Raw genomic sequence first — 18,559 nt, 5'->3', positions numbered from 1 at the left:
CCCAGTGGGGGGTGAGGTGAAAATCACCCCTAGGGTTCCTACTCATTGCTACCCGGCGACGGTGCGTCCACTGGGAGGCCGAGGGGCAAGTACTTTTGGCACACAATTTTGCCCCTTTCTATTCCTGTTCTAAAGCTGGGAATTGCCCCTGACGCCCCTCTTCCCTCCGCCCCACCCCCCAGCTCTTTTATACATTGTTGCACCTCTGCTATCCAGTGACCAGTGTGTGGTGATGTCTGGTGCGGGCTCGGCTCTGACACTAGATGGAGGGAATATATTTCTTAAGGCTAAAGGGATCAAGGGATATGGGGAGAAAGCAGGGACAGGGTACTGAGTTTGGATGATCAGCCATGATCTCATTGAATGGTGGAGCAGGCTCGAGGGGCCGAATGGCCTACTCCTGCTCCTATCTTCTATGTTTCTATGAAGGTCTGATGATGCTGTCAAAGCTCACCCGTCAATAGTGGCCACCTCAGTGAGGTCTGAGGCCTACACAACATGGAGTCAGTCTCTTCAGGAGAGGGAGGGGAAGGAGAAAATTGACAAAAGACATTTAAAAAAAAAATTAAGATTACAGATTTTGATAGGTATAGCCGCTTATTTTGCAAATTAAATTGGCTCTCTACATCCATTTTATGCAAGACTTTGACCAGACTTGGATGGCGTCCTGTTTTGCTCATCTCCCTGGTGGCTGTGGTACTGGGCTCGCAATCCAGAGGTTGGGAGTTCAAACCCCACCATGACAAGGTGGGATATCAAATTCAGTAAATCTGGTTATCAGTGGGGTTGGCACCAGATCCAATGAATCATGAAAGCTGTCCAAGTGGCCCAATTGTGTCCTTCAGGGAGGGGAACCTGCCACTGCTACCCGGTCTGGCCTACACGTGTCTCCAGTCGAACAGTTAATGCGCTCGGGCCAACTAGGGATGGGCAATAAAAACGGCCTTGCCACATCTCAAGGACAAAGATGCAGCTAAAAAAATCTTCAATTGTAAACAACTTGCATTCCATCAGACCATCCTCACAGCTGATTGACTGATTCCGACACGGAGCAGCACCCCCAGGGAGCACTGACCGGGAAACCCCAGACTTCAAGTCCCTGATTTTCCTTCCGTTACAAAGAATTACACAGAATTTACAGCACAGAAACAGGCCATTCAGCCCAACAGGTCCATGCCGGTGTTTATGCTCCACACGAGCCTCCTCCCACCCCTACTTCATCTCACCTCTATCGCCATATCCTATTCCTTTCTCCCTCATGTACTTATCTGGCTTCCCCTTAAATGCTTCAAAGCTATTTGCCTCAACTATTCCTTGTGGTAGCCAGTTCCACATTCTTATAAAATTCTAACAGGACTAGACAGACTAGATGCAGGAAGGCTGTTCCCGATGGTCGGGGAGTCCAGAACCAGGGGTCACAGTCTAAAGATAAGGGGTAAGCCATTTAGGACTGAGATGAGGAGGAATTTCTTCACCCAGAGAGTGGTGAACCTGTGGAATTCTCTACCACAGAAGGCAGTTGAGGCCAATTCATTAAATATATTCAAGAAGGAGTTGGATATATTTCTTTAGGCTAAAGGGATCAAGGGATATGGGGAGAAAGCAGGGACAGGGTATTGAATTTGGATGATCAGCCATGATCTCATTAAATGGCGGAACAGGCTCGAGGGGCCGAATGGCCTACTCCTGCTCCTATCTTCTATGTATCTAACCACTCTCTGGGTAAAGACGTTTCTCCTGCATTCCCTATTGGATTTAGTAGTGACTATCTTATATTTATGGCCTCTAGTTTTCGACTCCCCCATAAGTGGAAACACCTACTCTACATCTACCCTATCGAACCCATTTTCATAAATCTAAAGTCCTCTATTAGGTCAACACTCAGCCTTCTCTTTTCCAGAGAAAAGGGCCCCTGTTCAGTCTTTCCTAATAGGTTATAACCTTTCAGTATTATCCTTGTCAATCTTTTTTGCGCCTTTGTCCAGTGCCTCTATAACCCTTTTATAATATGGAGACCAGAATGGTTCACAGTACTTCAAGTGTTCTATCCAAGCTTAACCGTAACTTCTCTGATTTTCAATTTGATTCCTCTAGAAATGAACCCCAGTGCTTTGTTTGTATTTTTTATGGCCTCGTTAACCTGATTCATTATTCATTTAAATGGAGGGAAAAATCAGAGGCCCTAAAAATTTTCCCAAGCGACGGCCGTTGCCAGGGTCGTCCGCCCTCGTAGTCGGCCATTTTGAATTACGCTCGAGTCACTCAACGAGACGGCGGGAACGCCCAATCAGGAACAGTAACTGGAAGCCGACAAACCTCTTCGTTGGACGGTGTGCTGTTGCCGTTATATCCACAGGCCGAAAAATAGGAAAGCGAGAGGTCCGCCCAACCTTTGCTCGTACAGTTCCTGCTGACGTTGGCTGGAAGGCAAACGTTTGGTGTTTTTTAATTATTTTGGTCAGACACTGAATTATGACACAACAACTTGCATTTAGATCATGCCTGTAAGGTACTAAAACAACACAAGGCGCTTCACAGGAGCGTAATCAGACAAAAATTTGACATGAGCCACGTAAAGAAAGACTTGCATTTTAATGGCACCTTTCACAACCTCAGGACGTCCCAAAGCAGTTTACAGCCAATGAAGTCCTTGTGGAAGTGGAGTCACTGTTGTAATGTAGGAAATGGGGCAGCCAATTTGTGCTCAGCAAGATCCCACAAACAGCAATGTGATAATGACCAGTTATACTGATGGTGGTTGAGGGATAAATATTGGCCAAGAAACCAGGAATAACGCCCCTGCCCTTCTTCAAAAGACGGCACCTCCGACAGTGCAGCACTCCCTCAGCACTGCACTGGAGGGTCAGCCTAGATTTCTGTGCTCAAGTCTCTGGAGTGGGACTTGAACCCACAACCTTCTGACTCAGAGGCGAGATGCTACCCACTTTTTAAAAATTATATATTATTTATTGAACATTAAAAACATTTACAACATCGTGATCATTCCATTGTATCATACAAATCCATTCAGTTGCTCTGCACAGCCATTCCTCCACCACATATTAACATCAAGTTTAATTTATCTTCCATAATAACTTATACTAACTATTGTACTTTAAAAATTTATCAGTAATCATGGCTCCAAATAAGGGAAGTGTGCCTGATAATCCTTTAATCTCTGGCCCTTCCCTCCTCTCATGCTCCTTTCCAACTTTTCCGGCAGCTGTTGCTTTTTCCTGCAGCCTCCGGCTCTTCTTCACCTCCTGTTTGAACCTTCCCTGCAGTTTCAGCCTCTTCCTTACATTAGGTTTGGGCCGAGGAGCTGCCCCTTCTCCCTCCTTCTGCCCCTCACTAACCTTTCCCTTTCCACACGATGCCACCCCACCCCCCACTTCCATGTCTCTGTCCCCCTCTGACTCCTCACTCTCGAGCTCTTCTGTAACCTCCCATCCCTGCTCCCCGTCAGATACATAGGGCAGGATTTTCATTGGGCCGTGGAGGCGGGATTGAAGGTGTGCGGGGGGATAAAGTCGTGAATTCGGGGAGCACGAACCCATCCTGCCCCCAACCCGCCTCCATGCCAATTTCTAAGGAGCCGGGTACCCGCCCTGTGCTGGGACCCGCCTCCCCGAGGCGGGAAGGGATTAGTGCCAATTAATCTGCCTGTTAACAGGCAGTTTTTAGCCTAATCCCTATTTTTAATGCTGAAGTGTGGGATTCCCGATGGCTCCAAACCATGCCAAGTTTGCGAGGCGGGCCGTCGGGTTGAAGGACTTGGAGGGGTCAAGATGTCAGTGTTCAGGTGAGTGATGTGTGCATGAGTGCAGAGATAAGTGTGTTTGGTGTGTCTAAAGTGTTTAAAGAAGTTTAAATTACCTTTACTTATCTTTACAGCCTTCCTTCCTTTAGGTCTCGGGAGTCCCACATCTCACCGGCACAGAAAGCAGAATGGCTGCGAGCTGTCAAAAGTGACAGCCTTCAGCTTTCTGTGCAGGAGAGATTTCGAACTGAGTCTGTGGAGAAGGACTCGTGTTAGAAGTAAGACTGTCAGTGTTTGACAGCTTCAAAGAGCTTTCAAACACTGATAGTTCATCTGTCAAAACCTCTTGACAGATGAAATTTCAGTCTGTGACATCACCTGTTGCCAGGTGGCCCTTAATTGGCCTGCTGAGCCCGCCCAGCGGGCTCAACAAGGTCAATCAAGTTAAAATCGCGTGGATTGGCCACATCTCGATGGAGGCGGGACAACAACCCCGAAAGTTGTAGTCCTGCCTTCATCACGTCCCCTGAATGAAAATCCTGCCCATAATCTCCCTTGGGAGTCTTCCTGCTATTACGGTTTCTCCAACAGTGCCACTCCCTTCAGCCTCATCTCCACCGCTGACCCTTGCTCCCCGTTTCTTCTCTCTCTGGGACAATGTTGTGTCTGCACCTATCTTGCTCTCTTCTGGAGTCTTTGTTTCCCCGCTCCCGTCCTGCTGCCCCTTTAAGGCTCCTGCCTCTTGCACCCTCTTGCTCCCCGAGATGTCCGACTCCCCGTCTTTCTTTGGAGTACTTACACTTACCCCGCACCCCGCTCCCGCCTCCTCTCTCCCCGTGGGCACCAGACTCTTTAGGGAAAACTGAGCTGTATTATGGCTTGACTCTGCCCTTGACCCGTGCTGCCCGCTGCTGTCTTTGTCCTTTTCCACTGTACTTGGTGTGTTTTCCACTATTTCCATCTTGTTCTCTGCTCCGCAATTTTCTGCCTCTTCCTGCGCTCTTATCTCCTTCCATTCACCAGCTGTGTCCTCCGCCTGCTCCGCTCCTCCGGCCGCTCCACTCACACCTCCTGCTCCTTCTCTCTTCTCCCATCTCCTTGTCACTCAAGGGGCTTCCTTCTGCCTCACACGCACAGTGGGCGGGGCCTTTGTGACACACACACAGCTCGCCGCCTTGCAGCTCCGAGCGATGTGTCCAGGCTCGCTGCAGTTATAACAGTACAAGTCTGGACAGCTTCTTACAAGATGGTCGTGTCCAAGACAATAATAACAAACATTTGCCTGGTTATCATGCAGTGCCCGGATCCCCTGCACTCCTTCCATTGTCTCGAATGTCATGCTGTACGGCAATGACTTCACTCTCTCTGGGAACCGCACCTTTACATAATGGGTTCCATCTACTACCTGCGTTCCTGGATAGTATCTCCTCTTTATTGCTGAGCAAATTTTAATGTCCCACAACTCCAACTTTTTTATTAGCACATCGTCCTCAATATAAACCGGCAGGTTTAAGAATGAGACCACCACCTCTTCAGAATATAGCAGAGATACCTCCAAGAACTTATCTCCAACCTTCAAACTGAGTAAAAGTATTTCCACCTCCTCGCTGCCACTGACCGTCACCTCGAACCCAACATTCGGCTTTGATCAGCAGGCAAAGCAGCTTCCCTCGCCGCAGTCCTCATGTACCGCTTGGATAATATCCCAAGCTCGTATCTCCTTATCCTCGCACTGAACCACCACCGTATTTTCTTTTCCAAACCTCCTGTGGACCCCGGCCCAAATCTTTGGGCCTTTCTTTCTCCCTTCCTCCAACATTTTCTCCCCTGATTAAATTCTTCCTGGGAACAGTGTCCTCTGAGGGGCTCCGGGCCCCTCAGCACCATCTGGCTGCTGTTTAAGGACCAAAAAGGCCCACCACCAACTTTTTACAAACTCACTCCAACTCCCTGCAGTAATCAAGCAGCCAGCAGCGCCTGCTCATTCCTAGCCCCTCCCACCTAGAGAGTGCTACCCACTGAGCCACGGCGGACACCATCTCCTCTGGAGTTTAGAAGAATGAGAGGGGATCTCACTGAACCTTATAAAATTCTAACAGGACTGGACAGACTAGATGCAGGAAGGATGTTCCCGATAGTCGGGGAGTCCAGAACCAGGGGACACAATCTAAGGATAAGGGGTAAGCCATTTAGGACTGAGATGAGGAGGAATTTCTTCACCCAGAGAGTGGTGAACCTGTGGAATTCTCTACCACAGAAGGCAGTGGAGGCCAGTTCATTAAATATATTCAAGAAGGAGTTGGATATATTTCTTAAGGCTAAAGGGATCAAGGGGTATGGGGAGAAAGCAAGGACAGGGTACTGAATTTGGATGATCAGCCATGATCTCATTAAATGGCGGAGCAGGCTCGAGGGGCCGAATGGCCTACTCCTGCTCCTATCTTCTATGTTTCTATGGAGCAAACAGCGGGAGAAACAGGCCGAAAGTCACATTGGTGCGTCAGGGCACCATCGAGTCACGGGATGGTATGACTTCAGCTTGGGCTGTCGTACACACTGAGTGCCGAATCATAGGTGGGGCATCGGGGGGAGACAACTCTCCGAGAGGTAGGTTAGTGCGCTCAGTCACCATTTTATGGGATGTTGTATCGGAGGCCAACTACAGGAAACTCTTTGGTATCCGGCACTGACGGGACCGGGATGTTGCCGGTTGATCAAAAATTCCGGATGACGGAGAGGGTTATCTACCGAGGCTATTTTTAACAAAGAAAAATTAAAAAATCAAGAAATGTGCAGTAATTGGGTACTCAGCTATAGAATGTTGTGTTAAATGGATGGTGGAAGATGCTTGATTAAGTACAGTACTGCCAGTTGAGGGTAATGCAATGCAATGACTACCGGCAGCGTGGGAGACACACAGTACCCCTGTAAAATGGCGGATCAGAAGAGACTACCGGCAGCGCGGGAGAGTCAGACTCCTGTTACAGGGGTATTGAGGTGTTCTGACTTCAGACAGCGCCAAGAAGCCGAGTAGTGGCAGTTTGGAGAACTACCCCCACTGACTAAATCGGCCACCGCGGGAGACTCGGACTCGGCAACATTGCCGGTTATTGAGGTGTTGTTTTCGGAGTGAGAATTTTGCCGGTTAATAGAGAATTCCGGATATTTAGGTGCCGTTTAAACAAGAGTTTCCTGCACCACCTAAGTAAGATTAGTGAATAAATTACATAGGTACAAAAGACAGTCTTGAGTTACCTTCAATATCCAGGAAAAGTGCAGGCAACCGTGGACAAGGCATCACGACAATCGCCCCAATGTCAGCGGGAGGCCAGCAGGTTATATTGTCCCACATCCCTCTGCATCCTGCAAATGAAAACATTCAGCCTTAAAACACTAGACCTTAACAATATTAGACCTTCAAACATTAGTGGGGGAAAAATTGGGTATCGGACTATTTTGGGGTGCTAACATCGCCTGGGCACTAACTTTAATTAGCGGCGGTGATCACGAAATTGAGTTTTAGCGCCCCAAGAGGGAAGTGGAGCGCTAAATCAAACGCTCCACTTCCTTCTTGGAGCGCGATCGGCAGCAGGCGGGGCGGAGACTTCGGCAGCGCTGCCCACTGGGCCGTGCAGCGCCGCCGCGTTCAAAGGCTCCTTCCCTCCCTTAAAGGGAAGGGCCCTCGCTGCAGGCTGCGCAATATAAAAAGTACCTGCCTGGACCACGAAGACAGTCGCGATCCCGCACGATCACGGGCAGGAACCCGCGAAATAAACTAGAACAGGAAAGGTAAGTTTTTTTCTCACTGACCGCCTCGCCTTTAATCATCGTCCCCGACGCGCCCGGCCACCCGATGCACGCCTCCCGCAGCTGTCGGTGTTTTCGACCGGCGCTGCCGCAGGGGGTGGAAGTCAATTTCGGGTCCGGGGCGCTACCGGGGCGATGCGCGCGCCAATGACGTCATGATCTCCGGGCGAAGGAGTTCGTGGCACAACGCTGCAGTGCCGCCGCAAAACTCCCACCGAATATGGCGGGAGTTGATGTCAGCGCCCCGCTCGGTCGCAAAGCCATTTGTGCCTCGTTAGTGCCCCCGGGCGGGTGCTAACAGGAAGCGCAGAGGCACCCAATTTCACCCCCAAGATTTAAAAAACATTAGACCTCAAAACATTAGATCTTAAGTTTAATGGAAAGAAAAATCAGGGGCTGCAGATCGCAATTTTCCGAGATCAAATCGCTGTGAATGTGGTTCGTTGCTGGATCGTGGAATCACCCCATGGATCTTAAAAGCCCAAGGTAACAGCTTACATAAAAGGGGACTGAAGTCCTCGGCACTAGTTCCAGCTCACTGGTTGATGTCTTTGCACCAAATGCCCTCCGCTCTATTTTAGCGACCTATTTATTTTACCTTTTAAAGGGGTTAATGTGGCTATCATCTCTGGGCTCGGTGGTAGCACTCCTGCCTGTAAGACAGAAGATTTGTGTGTTCAAGCCCCGCTCCACAGACTTGAGACCCTCCAGTATTGAGGGACCACTGCATTGTTGGAGGGTGCTGTCTTTTGGATGAGACATTTGTAGTGTATGTAACTGTTCTACCTTTAAGAGAACTATTGTATGTAACCGTCCACCTTTAAGAGAACTATTTTAGGTGTGGCACTACTTTATCCTGGCTGCTGTATACTGTAATACCGACGGTGACCACACCGGTATATAAGTGCTGTGGCAGAATTTATTGGGCAGATTCGCCCTGACCTTCGAATAGTAAAGTCCTGTTTAAGTTACTCTTGTAGTCTGTGTATTACTTCGCTATACAACCCACAGACTTTACAGTGGCGACGAGTTCGATCTTACCCTGCGGCATCAATACTTCTGAAGAAATAAACGAGCGTCGAGAAGAGGCACCCGCCCTCGTCGTTTTGCTGAGAGAAAACTCGAGTCTGCAGACCAAGAAAGGAGGAAGATTTCAAACACGAAGTCTTCCATCAGCAACAGGCACGGATTGTCCCTTCTGCCACGGTGGGGAGTGAGCCGATCAACACGAGAAGCAAGTCGGCCACGGTGACTGTGAGTAAAGGGAAAATAGAAACAAATAAACGGAGGATAAGGGCGGTGCACTCGACCACGGTCGAGGGGGAAAGGAGCCGGACAGAAGTCGGGCCCAGAGGCGCTGAGACTGGGGCAGCGTGGAGCAGAAGCCGTGGTACAAGCGGGCGAGGGACCGTCGTGAGACGGCTAGACCGCGACGGCGAAAAAGGCCGGACAACTACTGCGACCACGAGGCGCTGCGACCGGGATCGTAAGGCGCGGGAAGATATACAAATAAATAAGCCACGGAGAACTCAGCCACAGCCGGGGAGGAAAGCACCGGACTGCGAGAAGCTGGGAGGCGCGATTGGGGTGAAAAAGGCCAGACAGTGACTGAGGCCACGAAGCGCTGCGACCGGATCGTAAGGCACGGGAAGAGATAAAATAAATAAATCGCGGAGAACTCAGCCGCAGCCGGGGAGGGAAGCACCGGACTGCGAGAGGGCTGGGAGGCGCGATTGAGAGCCGCGCGAGCGGGAGAGACAGAGCCCGAGCGAGAGCCGCGCAAACGGGAGAGACAGAGCCCGAGAGAGAGCGAGCGAGAGCCGCGCGAGCGGGAGAGACAGAGCCCGAGCGAGAGCCGCGTGAACGGGAGAGACAGAGCCCGAGAGAGAGCGAGCGAGAACCGAGTGAGCGGGAGAGACAGAGCCCGAGCGAGGAAGGCTGAGCGAGATCCAGCCAGCGGCTGAAACTGTTCGCCGCCAACGGGTTGTACCCAGCACCGGCTGCCCGGCTGAGAGAAGGGAACGCGCTGAAGCCGAAGAGCAGGCTGCGAACCCCGAAAGCCAGCGGCCGTCACCCGAGGGAAAAGCTTACCCCTCCCGCCAGGGGAAGAAAAGCGGGAACCGCCATTTTGAAAGGGACGGGGAAAGAAGATAAGCGCGGGAAACCGCGGGAAGCCGCCAGGAGGCGGAGAAAAAGACAGAAGCGGGAACCGCCATTTTGAAAGGGGCGGGGAAAGAAGATAAGCGCGGGGAAACCGCCATCTTGAAGGGAAAGAAGATAAGCGCGGGGAAACCGCCATCTTGAAAAAAAAAAGAGTTAAAGAAATATTTCGTTGTTGTTTATCAGGGAGGTGAAGATGCCTAAGCGTGGTAACATCAACGATTTCGATTCCGAGGTAGAAGATTGGGCCACGTATGTAGAACGCATTGAGATATATTGTGAGGCCAATAAAATAGAGGATGATGATAAAGCTATAACCTTGCTAAACTCGATGGGGGCGAAGACATACGGGCTATTAAAGCATCTTCTAGCACCACTTAAACCGGCGGATCAAACCTTCGATAATATTGTTGCTGTTCTGAAGGATCACTTGAACCCCACACCGCTGATGTTGGCGGAACGATTCAAATTTTATGCGAGAACGCAACGGAAAGAGGAAAGCAACGCGGAATACTTGGTCGAACTGCGTAGGCTAGCGAAATACTGCCAGTTTGGAGGAAACCTGACAGAGGCATTGCGAGACAAGTTCGTGTGCGGGTTGTCGAAGGAAGGAACGCAAAAGCGACTGCTCGAAGAGAACAACCTTACACTGGATAGGGCTGTCCTTATTGCAGCATCACACGAAGCCGCAGCGAAAGGAACTGCGGAAATGCAGCTGAAGGCAGCGGTCCTCAGTGTGGATCAAATTACTTCGGGTGCAACGAAATGTTATCGTTGTGGGAAGACAACACACGACCAGAACCAATGCTGGTTTAAAAACCAGGACTGTAGGAAATGTGGCAAACTGGGTCACATAGCCAAAGTATGCCGGTCAGGGAAGAAGACCAACAACCAAAAAAAAAAGCCATCACAGGAAAGGTACAACAAAGTACACAAGGTGGTTGAGAAGAGTTCAGATGAACAGAATTCGGACTCAGACCCAAGCAGCCAGGAACTGGGTAGTCTGAGAATTCATAATGTGAGTAAGGAAGCTGACCTACAAACTATCTGGGTCATGCTAAAAATAGCCGGAGTCCAAGTGAGAATGGAATTAGACACTGGGTCAGCCCTATCCGTCATAAATCGAAGGGATTACAACCGGCTATTCTCACATATACCCTTGAGAGATACCAAGTTCGTATTGCAGACATACACGGGGCATAAAGTATACCCCATGGGAAAGATAAGAGTCAAGGTGAGAGACAGGGGCAAAGAACACCCCGGAATGGACTTATACGTACTACCTGAGGGAGGACCACCACTTCTAGGACGGGAGTGGATCAAGAAAATAGACATGGAATGGCACTACCTCAAAGCAATAACGAGTGAGGACTCGGGGCAGACAATCAGCTCAGACTCTGAAACGGATGACGATAAGACCAGCCCAAGCATGAAAGACAAGTTTAAAATGAACTTGCTGACTAAGGTTGGTAGAACGAATGTGGGCCTAAAGGCTTATGCTCCAGAGGAGAATAAAGTTTCAGAACAGAATTCCTCTGAACAGCAACAACACAGCTTGACAGAGAATTCTGAGTCTGTTCAAGTTACAGACATATATATTACTGAGGAACATCGAGCTCGAACGCAAACTTATTTCAGATTACGACAGCAATTAGAATAATTGAATTGCCGTCTCGAGCAAGAGATGAAAGCAATGAAAAAGTTCTATGATACCGAATGGGAGAATCTGGAAAGACAACAGAAGCAGCTGGGGAAGAAAAGGGAGCAGGAGCACACAAACCGTCTGCACGAGGAGGCCAAACGAATCAAAGCTGATTCGGCTTCTGAAGGGGCGTGCTCCAATCCGGTGGAACAAGATGTGCCGCAACTGAAGGCGCTGGTTAGCAGGTTGCAGACAGAAAAAGCTGAGTTGGTCGACATGACTTCTGAGCTCCTACTGAAGTTGGGTGCAGCATCACCGGACGATTCATTTGTGGAAATTCGAATGATGGGGGCTGCGGAGGATGGCGAAGTAGAAGCAGCAAAGGAGCCCCAGGACAAGGTTCTAAACAGCCCTGCAGCTAATGGAAAAGGGATGAGGACAGAAGAGTTAACAGTCAGCCAACTCCTCCAGGACAAGGTTATAAACAGCCCTGTAGTTAATGGAAAAGGGATGATGGCAGAAGAGTTAACAGTCAGCCAACTCATTCATATGCTGAGGGATAAAACTCTAAAATGGGAAAAACTTAAATACGAGCCTCAATCTTCAAGGGGAAGGGAGCTCTCAAAAGTCATTGGAAGAGCTGAGGTGGCAACCCAGACTGAGAAGTCTGCAGCAGAACAGCCCTTGGATGCCAAAAGTACGCTGACGCACGGCAATGTAGAACAACAGAATACTGAAACAGCTACTTCAGTAGAGGGATTGAATAGTCCGATCAATCAATCTCCGAATGAAGTTGAAGTATTGAAATCACAAATGAGGTCATTAGTAAAAGACTTGCAGGAAGCCCAGAAAAAGCGGGATGAATCTGAACGCATGATGAAGTCTCTTCAGGACAGATGTCGGGATTTGGAACAAAAGTCGGCTAACGTCCAGCTGGGTAAGGAGGAAATAGAAGACCCTCTCGCGGGCCTAGCTCAGGACGACACCGAATATTACCATGATCTGTTGAGTGACACTGAATATTACGAGGACCTGGTCTGCCCAGCTTGTGCCGAGAACTCCCAAAGTGCCGAAATCAGGATGAATCACTTAAAGTCTAAGGAACATAGGGAGATGGTGGCGTTACAGCTGGTAGCTGACAATGGAGCCCCGAGAGTCTCCAAGAAGCAAAAAAGGAAAAGACGAAGCAGAAGATGATAACCATCTGAACCATTATTACCTCTACCCGATCACACACGTGGTCCCCCGAACGGAGCCAAATCAGTTGGAAAGTAGGAAAATTTCCCAAGGCAATCCAACTGTTTTTTGTTTGTTTTAAAAAGTCAGCAATGCTGGTTCAGAAGTGATGGAAGTAAGCTGTTAAGTCTAGGGAAGGACTATGGGATGAGTCCCTCTAGCAAGGTGACCCGACTACACCAAGGAGGCGTGGTCCGGACCGAGTCAAGAAGATCAGAGACTGAATCTGTGAACTGTTTCCCGCAGAGACTGAATCTGTGAACTGTTTCCGCAGAGACTACCTCTGTGAACTGTTGTAACATGAAGCTGGATATGTTATGATGTTATGTTAATGGGGAATAAGTATGTTGTAAGCTAAAAAGGGAGGATTGTAGTGTATGTAACTGTTCTACCTTTAAGAGAACTATTGTATGTAACCGTCCACCTTTAAGAGAACTATTTTAGGTGTGGCACTACTTTATCCTGGCTGCTGTATACTGTAATACCGACGGTGACCACACCGGTATATAAGTGCTGTGGCAGAATTTATTGGGCAGATTCGCCCTGACCTTCGAATAGTAAAGTCCTGTTTAAGTTACTCTTGTAGTCTGTGTATTACTTCGCTATACAACCCACAGACTTTACAACATTAAACTGAGGACCCATCTACCCTCAGGTGCGAGTATTCGAAAGGGAGTTCTCCCAGTGTCCTGGCCAGCATTATTCAGCCAACTAACACTGCTATCTGGCCATGTATCATATTGCTGTTTGTGGGCGCTTGCTCTGCACAAATTGGCTGCTGCATTTACCTACATTATTACAGCTGACTATACTTCAAAACTAAAAAATTGGCTGTGAGGTGCTTTGGGATGTCCTAGGTGCTATATAAATGTAAGCTCGCTCTTTCTATAATGACTTTGTTAAAATAACGTGCACAAGGATTTGACACAGACACATTCATTCACAAGTGCAGTAAAAATACCACACAGAAGAATTTCAATTCCCAGGGAAAGGCTGTATAAGGGTGAAAGAAAGACTTATGAAATAATACTGAGCGGCCTACGGGTGGCGCTGTCCGGGGAGAGTATAAATACTCGGGCACGGGCCCAGCTTGCACAGGACATTCTTAACAGGAACTAGTGAAGGACACAACTAGACCTCCATGTTGTAAAACAGTTGATTAAAGCTCTGTTTAACGCTTAGACCAAGTGCCTAGTAGTTTTCTTATGTCAGAGGGTCTGGGTGCAATATTCAAACCCTCTTTTACCTTGAGACCTACTCGTGACCCAGGGCTAAAAATTGGGCAGCGCCCGCTTTGGGACGCTACCTTCGCTGAGGTACTAATTTTAGCGCCCTGAAAAAGTTAGCGCCCCCGCGGCCGATTTTCTCAGTAGCGCCCCGAGAGGGAGGAGGGGCGCTACTGGAAGAGCCCCGTGTCCCTCTTGGGGTGCTGCGAGCCAATATCGCGGCACGTGCAGGCCTTCCTCCCCTTATTAAAGGGGAGGGGCCTGGCGCAGCACGTCCCGGGGCCCAGCTGGGTCACCAGGGATCGGGAGTGCCGGCAAACGAGTCCGGCACTCAAGAGAAGTGCCGGGCTCAGGGAGAGCAACCGGCACCCCGCGGGGGAGGGGCTTCACGGGGGGCCGGGGACAACGACGGGGGGCAGGTGCTGGCAGGGCGGCCAGCAACAAAAATGGCCGCCCGCCACCTCCCCTTTAACTAATGCCGCCCCGACTGCAGGTAGGCCCCCCCCCGACCCCGACCCTGACGGACATAGCGTCCGGCGGCAAGTCGGGGGGGCGCCACCCAATAATACAGCCGGGGTGCGAGCGGGGCGCTGTGCACAGTTAGCGCCGCCGCTAACCTCCCGCTGAATTTCATGGGAGGCGTTAGCGGCGCCGTGCCCAGGCGCTAGTTGATTTGCCCTAAGAGGGCGCTAACGGGAGGTGCAAATCAACCGAATTTAGCCCCCCACCGTGTCGATGAAAAAAGATTTGCATTTATATAGCGCCTTTCATGACCTCAAGCCATCCCAAAGCACTTTTCAGCCAATGAAGCACTTTTGAAGTGGAGTCACTGTTGTAATGTGGGAAACACAACAGCCAATGTGTGCACAGCAAGGTCCCACAAACATCAATGTGATAATCTGCTTTTGTGATGTTGATTGAGGGATAAATATTGGCCAGGACATCAGGGAGAACTCCCCTGCTTTTCTTCGAAATAGTGCTGTGGGATCTTTTACATCTGCCTGAAAGGGCAGACGGGGCCTCAATTTAACATCGCATCTGAAAGACGGCACCTCCGACAGTGCAGCATTCCCTCAGTACTGCACTGGAGTGTCAGCCTAGATTTTATGCTCAAGTCTCTGGAGTGGGACTTGAACCCACAACCTTCTGACTCAGAAGTGAGAGTGTTAACCACTGAGCCACAGCTGACACTGTTTGCATTATTTCCCTACATAACAAAAGTGACTCCTTCCTTCCTTCCTTCCTCTCTCTCCCTCCCACCCTGCCTTTCTTTCTTTCTATTTCTCAAAATGTTTTGATGGATTTTAATGGTCATTACCAGATATTCCTGATCTAATCTGGTAGCTAATTATTCACAATTATTACAACAAAAGAAGACGTGGGATATTTTCCGACCTTTTGTTAAGCTATTGCAGTCAAACATATCAGCATTATCTAACACCTGAAGCTGTCATTATAAAGCTCGAGGCGGCAGCAGCATATTCTGAAGGTATTTGCCGATCATTAGTCTGTAAGATGTCGGGAAGCACAGCGGAGGATCTCCTGCTGAATACGATATGTGAGCCTGCTGTCACTAGAACTTCAGTGAAGCACAACAGTGGATGCGTGAGCATTTCCTATTCAGAGTACATTCACCAACATCCATCCTTAAAGGGGACTGCCATCAAAAAGGTCGTTTTTAAAAAAAACAATACTTACCTGAATGTGGAGCCGGGAGGATCAGGAGTGCCGTCTCCCGGCTCCAGGGCAGTCCTAAAGACTGTCGGTGGCCCCCTCCAGATCGCTTTCCCCCCTCCCGATCAGCTTCCTCCCTCCTGACCGCCACCGCCCCCCTCCCCTCATGATCGCCTCCCGAGTTCTCCCTGGTGACCTGGGCCAATATTTATCCCTCAACCAACACCACTAATAAACAGATTATCTGGCCATTATCACACTGCCATTTGTGGGATCTTGCTGTGCTCGAACTGGCTGTCGCGTTCCCCTACAGCGACCACACTTCCAAAGTACTTCATTGGCTGTAAAGTGCTTTGGGAGGTCCTGAGGTTGTGAAAACTGGGCTGCTAGTGTTGCTGAACGAAACATTTTCCACCTTGGGACACTCAATGGCAGCGTCAAGCTTGACCAGGTCAGGGGTCACACAGGTCGGGTGCAGAGTAAAAGCTCAAAAGGGAGCTGGACGAGTTCCAGGCTGAGGCTGTGTACAAGAGGCAGGTGGGATATCAGCGGGGGGGGTCTGGCACCGCTGGCTCCTGGAACTATTGCGATCGTTTCCCAGGGTCAGAGAGGAATTTCACTGAAGCCTTTTTTTCTGGCCTAGAATTGGCCGAGGGGTTTAAAATCTGTTTGTTTATCTCTCCCAGAGTAGCTCTCCCGGGGTTCCTGGCTAAGGCCCATCTAAGGCTTGTGGCACATTGGCGACACAAAATGGCCGCCGCATTCGCCTGCATGACAAGAGCCATTGCATCTCAAAGCAATCCATTGGACTATAGTCAATAAGATGCTATAAGAGTGAAATGTGTCCTCTCCCCATAATCCAGGCCGACACTCCCAGTGAAGTACTGAGGGAGTGCTGCACTGTCGGAGGTGCCGTCTTTCGGACGAGACGTTAAACCGAGGCCCCCGTCTGCTTTTTCAGGTGGACATAAAAGATCCCACAGCCACTATTTCGAAGAAGAGCAGGGGAGTTATCACCGGTGTCCTGGCCAATATTTATCCCTCAACTAACCTCACTGAAAGACATTATCTGGCCATTATCACATTGCTGTTTGTGGGAGCTTGCTGTGCGCAAATTGGCTGCTGCGTTCCCCAACATTACAACAGTGACTGCACTTCAAAAAAGTACTGCATTGGCTGCGAAGCGCTTTGGGACGTCCTGAGATCGAATACGGCGCTATAGAAATGAAAGTTCCTTCTTCCTTTTCTCCACAGATGCTGCCTGACCTGCTGAGTGTTTCCAGCATTTACTGATTTCCAATATTTAGGTTTTAGTTGATCAAACAGGAAGTAGCAGAACTGCACATTTTGTAACAGAACCTACGTCAGTAAAATAGAAACCAGCCTGTGGGTTAACCAAGTGCCGCCGGGCACACCGCCATCGCACAGCAAGCGCGTCGGTATAACTGGCCCTCCCGCCCCAGAGGCCCTGGCCCCAAGTTCCTACCAATTAGCATCGGCAGACTTCAGCAGAGTGCCACAGTGCAACAAAATGTCTGCCATGCTGAATGTGATGAAATATTCCATTCATCACTGCCTGTGACTGTGGTTGGTTTCAGGTTCCCCCTTACCATTGTATTGCCTGTGACTGTGGTTGGTTTCAGGTTTCTCCTCACCATTGTATTGTGTATTGGAATGTATGGAATGTGTTGTGTGTAGGGCTCCGCCCATACCTGGCCTCTATGTAAGCCAGCTCAGTCTGGTCTCACAGCCAGTACTGCAGACCTCCAGGGAAGATACCTCTCTCCACTTCTAAGTTAATAAAAGCCTTGTTTTGTTTCGCTAACATCGAGTCTCGGGATTATTGAGGCACATCAATTTTATTAACTTATTTTTCAACACAATGGATCAACTCCTGAAACCCGAACGTTTGGATTTGGATCAGCATGCTCCGGACGCATCAGCACGCTTCGAACACTGGTTTATGTGTATGGAATTCTTCCTGGACAATTCCGCAGCCGTCAAAGACGCTACGGACGCTGCGAGTATGAAACTCGGAATTCTGCGGAATTGGGTAAGCCACCGGGTTTACCCCCTCATCCAAGACGCCGACACGTACCTGGCCGCCTGCGACATCTTAAAGGCGCATTACCAGCAGCCTACGAATGAGGTGTATGCTAGGCATCTGCTCGCCACTCGCGCACAGCGACCTGGGGAATCGGTGGAGGAGTTCCTAGGCACCCTGACAATGCTTGGCAAAGACTGCAAGTGCCGAGATGTAAAAGCCGCAGTGTACACCGACGAGCTTGTTCGCGATGCCTTTATCACAGGCCTCAGCTCCACTTACATCCGGCAAAGACTGCTGGAAAAAACGGGATTGGACCTGAAACAGGCTGCGGACACCGCGCGATCCCTGGATGTGGCCCAGAGAAACTCGGACGCCTACTCTTCAGCCCGCGCCGTCCACGCCGCCACGTGTGCACCAAGGGCGCCGCCATCTTGGAAGGCATCTTCCCCGCCCAGAAGCCCTACGACAGCCGCGACGCGTCGGGGACCCAACTGCTACTTCTGCAGGCAGCCAAAGCACACCAGAAACCTGTGCCCGGCGAAAGGCACCACCTGCTTTAAGTGCGGTAAGAAGGGGCACTTTGGGAAGGTGTGCAGAGGGAACCCCGCTGGAAAACCAAAACCAAAACCCGCCACCGCCGCGTGTGCGCCGTGGGAGCGGCCATCTTGGACGCCATCTTGCCCGACCTCGTGGGGTCCGCCATCTTGTGAGCAGACAGCGCGGACGCCATCTTGTCTCGATCAGGGCCCTACAGTGGCATCGGTCACAGTGGACCAGACCAGGCCCCACCCGCTATCCAAATCAATGGTGGACATCGAGGTAAACGGGTGCGGGGTTAAATGTTTAATTGACAGTGGAAGCACGGAGAGTTTTATCCACCCGGAACTGGCACGACAACTCTCCCTAAAGGTGGTCCCTACTCGGGGTACCATCTCTATGGCTGATAAAACCCAGACATCGACCATTCTGGGTTACTGCACGGTACAATTGTCCGTTAACGGGACTGT

The 18,559-nt window shown here is 50.0% G+C and overlaps 1 protein-coding gene across 1 annotated transcript in view; it reads right to left on the bottom strand.

Moving 5' to 3' along the window:
* The window catches only part of vipr1b (vasoactive intestinal peptide receptor 1b), a 90,984-nt gene that overhangs the window by 48,175 nt on the left and 24,250 nt on the right, over window positions 1-18,559 (bottom strand). The window contains exons 3-4 of the mRNA XM_085987419.1: window positions 7,016-7,123; window positions 2,317-2,420 (exon numbers count right to left, since the gene is read on the bottom strand). Coding sequence (XP_085843545.1) covers window positions 2,317-2,420; window positions 7,016-7,123 — 212 coding nt within the window. The remainder of the gene's footprint in view (window positions 1-2,316; window positions 2,421-7,015; window positions 7,124-18,559) is intronic.

Source organism: Somniosus microcephalus, chromosome 5 (genome assembly GCF_052327205.1).
Source record: "Somniosus microcephalus isolate GS21.2 chromosome 5, FLI_Smic_1.0, whole genome shotgun sequence".
Lineage (NCBI taxonomy): Eukaryota > Metazoa > Chordata > Chondrichthyes > Squaliformes > Somniosidae > Somniosus > Somniosus microcephalus.
This window is presented reverse-complemented; position numbering and strand designations above follow the sequence as displayed.